We start from the raw sequence: 12720 nt of genomic DNA, 5'->3' as shown, positions 1-12720 counted from the left end.
GGTGGAGCCGAGGCAGCTAGCACCGCGCGGAGCCCCGGCGGGCGGCGGCCAGGGTAGCCGGGTCCGGCCGAGCCCGGCTGAGCCGCGGCGGGCGGGGGGGCGGAGCCCAGCTGAGCTCGGCCGAGCCGCGCCGCGCCGCGCCGCGCCGGGTGGCGAGCGGGAGAGCCGAGCTGCGCTGCGCCGGGCGGCGGGCAGGAAAGCCGAGCCCAGCCGAGCCCAGCCGAGCCGCGGCGGGCGGGGGACCGGAGCCCAGCTGAGCCCAGCCGAGCCTGGCGGCGGGGTTTCTGTTCTTTGGTTTTTGTTTTTTATTTTTTGTTGTTGTTGTTCTTTTTTTTTTTTTTTTTTCAATCCTCTTTTTCTTGTCCCCAATATTCTTCTTATACTATTTTACCTTAACAATACAATAGGTCCTACAGGAAATACCTCACATTTGCTGGGTTTCCTCACCCTCCACTGCCTCATTTCTCTGTGAATAGATTTAGCCTATCTACACTATCCCCTTTCCCCTACAACTTGATATCCTCCACCATCTGCTATCTCTCCTATATTCCATCTCCCTTTCTTTGATCCACAAAGTGTCTAACTCTTAATTTCTAATACCTTTGTTTAGTTTTCCATCTGGTATTCGTCCCTGAAACTATTACCTTTCTTTTCTCTTTCCCTCTCTCACGAAAACAATAGCCTCTTAGTACGTACCACATTCCTCCCATATTCAGTCGTCTACCTCATTATAGGTACTTTCCTACTACTATAACTCTACACAATTTACAAGATCTAACCTCCATCCTCCCAGAACTCATATTGTTGCTTTGTAAACATATATCACCAATACTACTTCACACTTTTTCCTTCCTTACACAATTGACTTTCCCCAGCACTAATACTTTCCTTTAAAGTGAGCTTAACTAGCAATAAGAAATTGGAATAAGAAGAACAAAGTGACAAAGAGAAGATATAACACTTACGCAAAAACAACGGCTAATTAATCTCCAAGACTAGACAAAGAAGCTAAGGAACTGATTAAACCCGTCAAGAAAAAATGTTGACAAGACAGCAACAAAAATCTACAAACCAAACCAGTAATCAGGAAAACATGGCTGAATCCAATCAACAAACTGAAAATCAGGAAGGGGGGCAGGACTTCGCACAAGCAATGAAAGATCTCAGACATTTATCACCGACAAATTTGATGAAGTAATGAAAGAGGTTAACAGCGTGAAGACAACACTTGGAGGGGAAATTGCAGACATGCGCAAAAAAATAACAGATATGATGGGAATGAACACCACAGTTCAAGAAATCAAAAATACACTTGCAGCAAATATCAGCAGACTAGAAGAGGCAGAGCAGAGAATTAGTGATGTGGAAGACAGTGCATTGGAAATCAAACAGATAGAAGTGGTCAATAAAAAGGTAGAAAAAATCCAGATAGGACTTAGGGACCTGAATGATAACGCAAAACGCTCAAACATACGTATTATAGGCATTCCAGAAGGAGAAGAGAAGGGAAAGGGGTCAGAAGGAGTGTTGCAGGAAATAATGAATGAAAACTTCCCAAATCTACTGAAAGAGACAGATGTACATATCCAAGAAGCACAGCGCACTCCACTGGTCATAAACCCCAACAGGCCCACCCCAAGACATATACTTGTCAAATTATCCAATGCTCAAGACAAAGAAAAAATTCTAAAAGCAGCAAGAGAAAAGAAAACCATCACATACAAGGGAAACTCCATAAGATTAAGTGCTGATTTCTCATCTGAAACGATGGAGGCAAGAAGGCAGTGGTATGATATAGTCAAGGTACTGAAGGAAAAAAATTTCCAACCAAGAATACTCTATCCAGCTAAACTAGCATTCAAAAATGATGGAGAGTTCAAAATATTCACAGACAAACAGAAACTGAAAGAGTATATCAACAAGAAACCTCCCCTTCAAGAAATTCTTAAGGGAATTCTGCAGGAAGAAAGGAAAAAACAGGACAGTCAGAGATGGAGGAGAGTGTAAAAGCAACAAGAAAGACAAAAATAGAAGGGGAAAATAAAATAATACAAACAAAATATAACAAACACAAATCCAACCAAAATATGGCTACCATAAATAACTCTCTAAACGTAATAACACTGAATGTCAACGGATTAAACTCACCTATCAAAAGATTCAGACTGGGACACTGGATAAGGAAATACGACCCATCTATATGCTGCCTACAAGAGACACATCTTAGACCCAGAGACTCATGGAGGTTGAAAGTGAATGGCTGGAAAACAATCATACAAGCAAACAACAACCAAAAAAAGGCAGGAGTAGCTATATTAATATCAGACAAAATAGACTTTAAATGCGAAACAATTGTGAGAGACAAAGAAGGATACTATATTTTAGTGAAAGGGACAATTTGTCAAGAAGATCGAACAATCATAAATATTTATGCTCCTAACAAGGGCCCCTCTAAATATGTGAGGCAAATGCTGGAAAAACTAAGTGAAAGAATAGATGCATCTACAATTATAGTGGGGGATTTTAATACACCACTATCAACTCTGGACAGAACATCTCAAAAGAGAATCACTAAAGAAACAAAACATTTGAACAGTATATTAGAAGAGCTGGATCTAATAGACATATATAGATCATTACACCCAAACACAGCAGGATATACATTTTTCTCAAACGCACATGGAACATTCTCCAAGATTGACCATATGCTAGGCCACAAAGAAAGGCTTAATGAATTCAGAAAGATCGAAATCATACAAAACAATATCTCTGACCACAGTGGAGTGAAGCTGGAAATTTGCAAGGGACAGAGACCCAGACTTCACACGACAATTTGGAAATTAAACAGCACACTCTTAGAAAAACAGTGGGTCAAAGAGGAAATCTCAAAAGAAATCAATGACTACCTTGAAACAAATGATAATGATAACACAACATACCAAAATTTATGGGATGCAGCAAAAGCGGTACTGAGAGGGAAATTTATAGCCATAAATTCATATATCAAAAAAGAAGAGCAGAAATTGAAGAATTAACTGCACATTTGAAGGAATTAGAAAAACAACAACAAAGTAACCCAAAGGAAGAAGAAGGAAGGAAATAACAAAGATAAGAGCAGAACTAAATGAAATAGAAAATAAGAAAGCACTTGAAAAAATAAACAAGACCAAGAGCTGGTTTTTTGAGAAGATCAACAAAATTGACAAACCTTTAGCGAGACTAACAAAGAAAAAAAGAGAAAAGATGCAAATACACAAAATAAGAAATGAGAAAGGTGATACCACCACTGACCCCACAGAAATAAAGACTATCATAAGAGGATACTTTGAAAAACTATATTCCAACAAAAATGACAATTTAGAGGAAATGGACAAATTCCTAGAAATACATAAGCAGCCCATACTGACGAAAGAAGAAATTGATGATCTTAACAAACCAATCACAAGCAAAGAGATAGAATCAGTCATTAAAAATCTCCCAACTAAGAAGAGCCCAGGGCCAGACGGCTTCACAGGTGAATTCTACAAAACATTCCGGAAAGAACTAACACCAATCCTGTTGAAACTATTCCAAAAAATCGAAACAGAAGGAACACTGCCTAATTCCTTCTATGATGCCAACATTACCCTAGTACCAAAGCCAAACAAAGACACCACAAGAAAGGAAAATTACAGACCAATTTCTCTAATGAACCTAGACGCAAAAATACTTAACAAAATACTTGCTAATCGTATTCAACAACACATTAAACGAATTATACACCATGACCAAGTGGGATTTATCCCAGGTATGCAAGGATGGTTCAACATAAGAAAATCAATCAATGTAATACACCATATAAACAGATTGAGAGAAAAAAACCACATGATTATATCTATAGATGCAGAAAAGGCATTTGACAAAATACAGCACCCCTTCCTGATAAAAACACTCCAAAAGATCGGAATACAAGGAAACTTTTTGAACATGATAAAGAGTATATATGAAAAACCTAAAGCCAACATTGTTTACAATGGCGAAATCCTGAAATCCTTACCTCTAAAATCAGGAACAAGACAAGGATGCCCATTGTCTCCGCTCCTATTTAACATTGTCTTGGAAGTACTGGCTCGAGCACTGAGACAAGAACCAGATATAAAAGGCATTCAAATTGGAAGGGAAGAAGTCAAAATTTCATTATTTGCAGATGACATGATCCTATATATAGAAAACCCTGAGAGATCTACAACAAAGCTCCTAGAACTCATAAATGAGTTTAGCAAAGTCGCAGGTTATAAGATCAATGCGCAAAAATCAGTAGCATTTCTATATACCAATAATGAGCAAGATCAGGAGGAAATCAAGAAACAAATACCGGGAAACGGACTTTGGCCCAGTGGTTAGGGTGTCCGTCTACCATATGGGAGGTCCGTGGTTCAAACCCCGGGCCTCCTCGACCCGTGTGGAGCTGGCCATGCGCAGTGCTGATGCGCGCAAGGAGTGCCGTGCCACGCAAGGGTGTCCCCCGCGTGGGGGAGCCCCCACGCACAAGGAGTGCGCCCGTGAGGAAAGCCGCCCAGCGTGAAAAGAAAGTGCAGCCTGCCCAGGAATGGCGCCGCCCATACTTCCTGTGCCGCTGACGACAACAGAAGCAGACAAAGAAACAAAAGCAGACAAAAGAAACAAGACGCAGCAAATAGACACCAAGAACAGACAACCAGGGGAGGGGGGGGAAATTAAATAAATAAATAAATCTTTAAAAAAAAAAAAAAAGAAAAGAAACAAATACCATTCACAATAGTAAATAAAAAAATCAAATACTTAGGAATAAATTTAACTAAAGAGGTAAAAAACTTATACATCGAGAACTATACAAGATTGTTCAAGGAAATCAAAGAAGACCTAAATAAATGGGAGAATATTCCCTGTTCATGGATAGGAAGACTGAATATTATTAAGATGTCTATCCTACCAAAACTGATCTATACATTCAATGCAATCCCAATAAAAATCAACACAGCCTTCTTTAAGGAACTAGAAAAACTAACTATGAAATTTATTTGGAATAGAAAGAGGCCCCGAATAGCCAAAGACATATTGAAAAAGAAAAATGAAATAGGAGGAATCACACTTCCTGACTTCAAAACATACTACAAAGCTACAGTAGTGAAAACAGCATGGTACTGGCATAAGGAGAGACACACAGACCAATGGAATCGAATTGAAAGTTCAGATATAGAACCTCATGTATATAGCCATATAATATTCGATAAAGCCACCAAACCCTCACAACTGGGAGAGAATGGCCTATTCAACAAATGGTGCCTGGAGAACTGGATAGCTATATGTAGAAGAATGAAAGAGGATTACCATCTCACACCTTATACAAAGATCAACTCAAGATGGATCAAAGACCTAAATATAAGAGCCAAGACCATAAAGACCTTAGAAAGCAGTGTAGGGAAACATCTACAGGACCTTGTAATAGGAAATGGCTTCATGAATATCACACCAAAAGCACGAGCAGCAAAAGAACAAATAGATAAATGGGACTACCTCAAAATTAAAGCCTTCTGCACCTCAAAGGAGTTTGTCAAGAAAGTAAAAAGGGAACCCACACAATGGGAGAAAATATTTGGCAACCATATATCTGATAAGAGACTTATAACTTGCATATATAAAGAACTCATAGATCTCGAAAACAAAAAGATAAACAACCCATTTAAAAAATGGGAAAAAGATTAAACAGACACTTCTCCAAAGAAGAAATACAAATGGCTAAAAAGCACATGAAAAAATGCTCCAAATCCCTAGCTATCAGGGAAATGCAAATCAAAACTACAATGAGATACCATCTTACTCCCATAAGATTGGCAGCCATGAAAAAAACAGTAGAATACAAATGCTGGAGAGGATGTGAAGAAAGGGGAACACTCATCCATTGCTGGTGGGAATGCAGAAGGATCCAACCATTCTGGAGGACAGTTTGGCAGTTTCTCAAAAAATTATCCATAGATTTGCCATATGACCCAGCAATACCACTGCTGGGTATATACCCATCAGATCTGAAAACAAGGACACAAACCGATATATGTACACCAATGTTCATAGCAGCATTGTTCACCATCGCCAAAAGTTGGAATCAATCCAAAAGTCCATCAGCAGATGAGTGGATCAATAAAATGTGGTATATACACACAATGGAATACTACTCAGCTGTAAGAACCAATACACTACAATCGCACGTGATAACATGGATGAACCTTGAGAATCTTATGTTAAGTGAAGCAACCCAGGCATTGAAGGACAAATACTATATGACCTCAATGATATGAAATAAGTTAACTGCCTCAGAGAGCTAGAGTCTGGAAAAGTGGCTTACTAGAAATCGGGGGGTGGAGGAAGGATGTGAGTTAATGTCTGTAGGGGTGGAATCTGTGATGAGCTGGGGGTAAGTATGAGCACAAAGAAGGGACAAAATGGGGGCAAGGGGTTACCTTCGGGTGGGGTTTTCTGGGTTTGAGAGGGGCTGGGGATGGGAAGAGGGGTAATATGGTCCAAGAAATAGGTGGGAGGGAGGGGCAACATACAAACATGGGAGAGTGCCAGAAGTTCGTTGAGAACTAAATGTTGAGTAAAACTTATCAAAGTATAAATAGGAGGGTCACCTGGTTAGGACGCTCAGGGGGTATGGTCTGATGCGGGACGGACTCCGGAGGGAATAGCTGAAGGCTCATTTTACCAAGGTGGGTTCTACCATTGGGTGGGGTGGACCCATATCCTGGGGAAGACTAATGCCGTCGAATAGAGAGAACTGTATCTCTCGTGAGAAAGGACGGCTCCCAGGGCATTAGATTGGCAGGCGTTGTGGGCCCTAAGGGGAGGGGAAAATGGACGTGCAATGGATGGAACAAAGGTAAATAAGGGGGCAAAAGAGGAGTTATGTGAGAGTACACGAGGATGAATATAAAACACCTAATATTACACCAAAAACATATAGGGGACGACAGACTAATAATGAAAACCATAAGACAAAACATAGGATAACTAAAAAATTTAGAAAACTGTACAACCTAAAGTATGGACCACATAGTAAGCACAAATGTTACCTTGTTTGAAAACTATAGTTTTGGAATCTGTACATCAGTTTCAGGAAATATGATATGAATAAGTTAAAAGATTATTGCTGTGGAAGGGAAAAGGTTTTATGGTGGATCTGGGGAAATAGTGTATATTGTATATATGAATTTTGGTGATCTAAGACTCTTCTGAAGCTGACATTATGTTGGGATTCACTTTACGGGAAGTTTTGGATCACAGAGTGGTTCAACAATGGCAGCGGAGGAATACTGATATGGGATGTTATTGACAGGATATATATGGTTGACAGGGAGTTATACAGGGCATATGCCCAGGGTATATGGTAATGTCTATATATACTCATAGTGGAAACAATTAAAAACAACAGCTGGGGGGGTACTGGGCTCCTGGCCGGGGGGTCGCTGTTGTGGGCCCTGGGAGAGCAGCGGCAATCCTCCAGGTGCAACGGCAAGAACCAGGAAGGAAGGAGGGCCCAACAGTGGGCTCTTGATACTAATGGCTACACTTTTGAGCCTATGCACCTGCAATAAGAACAAGGCCTAGAGTAGCATTGTGCCTGGGGGTTTCCTCCTGACAGCCTTCATGTTACTCAAATGTGGCCACTCTCACAGCCAAACTCAGCGTGTAGATGTGATGCATTCCCCCCAGCGTGGGACACGACACCCGGGGATGAGCCTCCCTGGCACCGAGGGATCACTACCACATACCAGCTGAAGAAGCAACTAGAAAATGACCTTGAATTAAAGATTCAATGCGGAACAGCAGAATATACCTGTCTACATATAATAACATGACTTCGGGAAGCGGTTTGACCTAATGTAAGGGGGAAATGGAAAGGAGAAATGAGATTATAAGGCTGTGAGTCTCTAAAAAAGAGTCTGGAGGTTGTCAGAAGGAATACCCCTATGTACAACTGAACAGAGTCTAAGAGACAGATAAGGTAGATACAACCCCAGGTATTGGTTCTTTTGAGGGATAAAGAGACCCACGGGTTCTATGGTCATGGCAGAAGGGGTTCACTGCCATGACAGATGGCCCTTCTTTGGAGCTGGTGTTTCTGCGTGATGGAAATGGACTCAGAGGGGATCTCTTTTCACAAGACTTGCATGCTACTTTATTGGAATTGTAGTTGGTGCTGGGTTTAAGATATATGTAGGGGATTTGAATCTCTGTACTGATAATATGACACCCAGGCCCAGAGCCTCAACAGACTTCAGCTCCTACACTTTGACTTATTGGACTTACTCCACTCAGCTAACATGGAGTTGAAGAAGGTCAACCACCACAACATGGAGCCTAGAGTGTCTACAACTAGAAGCGGGAAGAGTGCATCCAGTACCCATGTGGAATCTAAGCCCTCACTTGACATAGGTGTGCAATGGACACAACCAATCCAATGTCCACAGAGAAAATGTGGAATGGGTGTGGGAACGGTAGCCATGGGGGCTGCTGGGTGTGGGGAACGGGAGGAAGAGATGAGATGTGGAGGCGTTTTCGGGACGTGGAGTTGTCCTGGATAGTGCTTCACGGACAATTACGGGACACTGTAGATCCCCCCAGGGCCCACTGGATGGAACATGAGAGAGTCTGGGCTATGATGTGGACCATTGACTATGGGGTGCAGTGATGCTCAGAGATGAACTTAGCAGGTGCAATGGATGTATCACGATGATGGGAGAGAGTGTTGCTGTGGGGGGAGTGGGGGGCGGGGGCGGTGGGGTTGAATGGGACCTCATATATTTTTTTAATGTAATTAAAATAAATAAATAAATAAATATTAAAAAAAAAAAAAAAGGCCCCTCAGGTGACTGAAATCAGTCAGCCATGAATGAAACAAAAATCACTGGCTTCTAAAAGCAGGGACAGGGAACTGTGGAATAAAACGGCAAACCTCCATATATCATTATTAGTATTATTAATGTGCAGTCCCCCATCAGTCAATGATTTCAAAGGTCACTTTAGATGCAAGTCTGAAAAGCACAGCCAGAGAATCTTAAGAACTACTAAAAAAGTAGTTATCTGGGCCAGTCCTCCAGTCCCAGGCTCTTCTGCACACAGGCCTGAGTGAGACACAGCAGTAGGAAGGTACTGTGCACGATACCAAAACCCACAGTGCAATCAAAACCCACTGTGGGGGAAGGATGTGGCTCCAACAGGTGAGCCCCCGCTTCCCATATGGGAGGTCCTGGGTTTGGCTGCTGGTGCCTCCTGAAAAAGCAAAAACTTAAGCAAAACAAATGAAAAATCCAATTCAGGGGAGCCAATGTGGCTTGGTGGTTGAGCGCCAGCTTCCCACACAGGAGATCCTGGGTTCAATCCCCGGCTCCTGGTACCTCAAAAAACAAACAAACAAAAAAAAACTTTTCAGAAGCGGATGTAGCGAAGTGGTTGAGTGCCTGCTTCCCATGTACAAGCACTTCCCGGGTTTGATCCCCAGTACCTCTTAAAAACAAATAAAAAACCCATCTCTCATTGGGGAGATGTAGCTCAGTGGTTGAGCGCCTGCTTCCCATGTAAAAGGTCCTGGGTTCATTCCCCGGTACCTCCTAAAAGAAACAAACAAACAAACACACACCAGAGAGGTGAAGTCAATGACAATAAATCCAAATCAACAGGACTCCACAGTCTAACCAGCTTGGAAAAAAGGGATTCCATGAAAAGGCCTACCCTTAGTTAGGGAAGTTCAAGTAGTCAACCTTCCCCTCAAATCAGGCTGAATATCAGGGAATGAAAGATACTACTTCAAGGATCACTGCACCTCTGCCCTGCCCTGACACAGCAGGGAGACCTAAGGCCCTACACCAGTGCAACTGGAGAAGGAAGTGGCCACAATAGAGTGGAGGGCAGAGGCACCAAGAAAGTCAAGCCTAAATCTAAGCCAATCCGCTGAACTCCAATTCATGAGAAACACTTACCCAGAATCTCCCAGGATGATAACTTTCAGCAGCACTTTCTTCCTAGAGGTCATCCTTCAAACTGAAAGAGGAAAGAAGAAAGAATCGTGAGCGTGATGGAAACCCTCAGTTGAACTCCTCCCTTGTCTTCAACATCAAAGCAGCCCAGTGTGCTGTGCCCTGCGCCTTCCTGCTCTTTTCCCACAAGCCCAGGGGAACCCTGATAAAGAAAGAGCATGCTCTGATATCAGAACTCTGGTCCCAAGAGCTTGTCAAAATAGCAAGGTAGGGCCATCTTGCCCCAGGAGTAATCCAACAGATGTATTCTCTAGCTTGGATGCTGTTCACAGCAATGTGCATTAATGCTCCAATTTAACAACTCTCTTCATTGAGGTCTGTACTCAAGTATCATTTCTTCAGAGAGATGACCATTTAATCTAAACTAGCACTCCCCCTCTCCCATTTGTTCTCTATCCCTTTATTCTGCTTTATTTTTCCTGCAGTGCACTTACCACTACTTAATTATTTTTGAAAAACTGTATTTGTCTTCTCGTTTTTTCTAACAATCTCCATGAAGACAGTTTTATTCCCCACCACATCCCCAGTGCCTAGTACAAAATTACCAATCAAATATCAGTTAATGTATGTTCATGTAAGAATGCTAAACTTCAACTTAAATAAAATTTAAAAAATATATACATTGGTTTAGGTAAGTGGATGTGGTCAAGTGATTGGGCTCCCGCCTACCCCACGGGAGGGCTCTGGTTCAGTTCCCAGTGCTTCCTAAAGAAGATGGTGAGTGGTGCAATGGGCAGGCATGGCAAGCTGATGCAACAAGATGACGCAACAAGAGACACGAGGGAAAACATAAGGAGAGATACAACAAAACAGGGAGCGGAAGTGGCTCAAGCAATTAAGGGCCTCCCTCCCACATCAGAGGTCCCAGGTTCAGTTCCCGGTGTCTGCCTCCTAAGGAAACAAGGCAGACAGACACAGCAAGTGCAAACAGTGAGTGGGTGGGGAGAAATAAAATCTTTAAAAAAATGTGTACACACATATATATAGGTTCAGTACATGAATAATACTTGACTTTGCAGCTCTAGGGATGACCTTTTCCAGAAAACCTTCTAGACAGCCACCTCTATCCTGACAATATGTCAAGATGCCTCATCTTTGCAACTCTCTTCCAGTACTCCCCATACCAAGACAGGGCTCCTGCCTTATTTACCTTGAGTCTCCAGAGCCTGGCTCAGTGACTTTCAGAAAAAGAGGAGCCTTAAATTCTGGACCCCAATGTCCAACTGACTTCTCTAAGGCTTGCTGGAGGAACACTCCTCTTCAGACAGTGAGATCCTCAGTAGAAGGCCTATACCCTCTCTTAACATCAGAAACTCAAGATTGAATGGGAGCGTCCTCAAAAATGACCACTATCTTCTGATATCACTTTGGCTCTGCACCCTCAGCAGACATTAAAGTAGCCAGGGCAGGCAAGGATCAACATCGCCTGCCATCTGTGAAGCTGGGGGAGATAAATGTTTACACATAAAGTAGGTAATTAAGTGGGTTCAATTAAACCTGTTAACTCTTCTACAGTTTGGGAAAACAAGGCAGCCAGACTGGGTTTCAGAACAGCTACTTTTTAGTTTCATCTTTAACTATCTAGTGTCTTGAAAGCTAGGGCTGATGGTAACCACCTACACTGGATGTGATTTAAGCATGCAAAGACTTCTAAATCCCGACTACCTGGATGTTTATTCTGGCTTTGCCACTTATTAGCTGGGTGACCTTGGGCAAATCATTTAACCGCTCCACTGGGATAGGGAGAGGGACACTGGGATAACAATTCTTACATCCTAACCATGCTGAGGACTGCTTACGACAGTGACCGGAATACAGTGTTGAATAAACGTTGGCTGCTCTCATTTTAAGGTGTGCCAAATACAGATGACCAAACAGCAGAATACAGTCTTTAAGGGCAGAGAGAACCAGTAAGTCACAGGACCTCGGCAAGGTCTGATTAAGCTCCATCCCCCTTTTCTGAAATGCTGGGCTAACAACTGTTCTTCTTTCTCAAGGCAGTATTACACCAAAAAGGACACACAGAGGAAACGAGAACTGACTGTTCCCAAAGGCAAGTGTAGGTAAGGAGCGCTATGCTCTCAACAGAGGCTGTCTTCTGTGGTTCCAGAGTCTTTCTTGTGGCCACAGCACTGTGGGGCTGGGGGCCAGGCTGGAGGGATACTTTACCAGGAGCTTACACCAGGGCCCATGGCCTACAGCAAGGTTCGTGCTGCCCACTGCCTCAAGCTCAAGGCTGGGCTGTAAGACACCATTTGTGGATAAATATCCTACCAGTGCTAGCTGGGATGCGAAAGAGGCAGTGCATGCTTCCTTCAGGCCTCCGTCCTCGCTAGGATTCTCTTTTTAGCAACAGTGAGAGGTATACCTCAAATCATCCATTTGTGGCTCCCCACTAGTACCACCTTCCTTCCCAGTGACGCCCTCAAGCCCTCTGTGATCTGGTATCACATTCCGAGCTAGAATTCAGACTGTGACACTCTGGGCGAGTTTTGAATACAAAGAAGAGCAAATTAAGGAAAGGGATGAAAAGAAGATGAAACTCTGGAAAGTATCCTTGAGGAATATGTGAAAGTCACTGATTTTGAGAGTGGGAAAAGGGATTTGCATAACTTGGTTTATTAATGAAGTTTCACTGGTGTACCAAACACTATGGTTTTTAAAAAAG

The 12720-nt window shown here is 42.6% G+C and overlaps 1 protein-coding gene across 1 annotated transcript in view; it reads right to left on the bottom strand.

Moving 5' to 3' along the window:
• The window catches only part of RAB7A (RAB7A, member RAS oncogene family), a 95633-nt gene that overhangs the window by 32180 nt on the left and 50733 nt on the right, over window positions 1–12720 (bottom strand). The window contains exon 2 of the mRNA XM_058288154.2: window positions 9996–10056. Coding sequence (XP_058144137.1) covers window positions 9996–10048 — 53 coding nt within the window. The 5' untranslated portion in view covers window positions 10049–10056. The remainder of the gene's footprint in view (window positions 1–9995; window positions 10057–12720) is intronic.

This window comes from Dasypus novemcinctus, chromosome 26 (genome assembly GCF_030445035.2).
Source record: "Dasypus novemcinctus isolate mDasNov1 chromosome 26, mDasNov1.1.hap2, whole genome shotgun sequence".
NCBI classification, from domain to species: domain Eukaryota; kingdom Metazoa; phylum Chordata; class Mammalia; order Cingulata; family Dasypodidae; genus Dasypus; species Dasypus novemcinctus.
The sequence above is the reverse complement of the archived record's forward strand: the minus strand, read 5'-3'. Positions and strand labels throughout refer to the sequence as shown.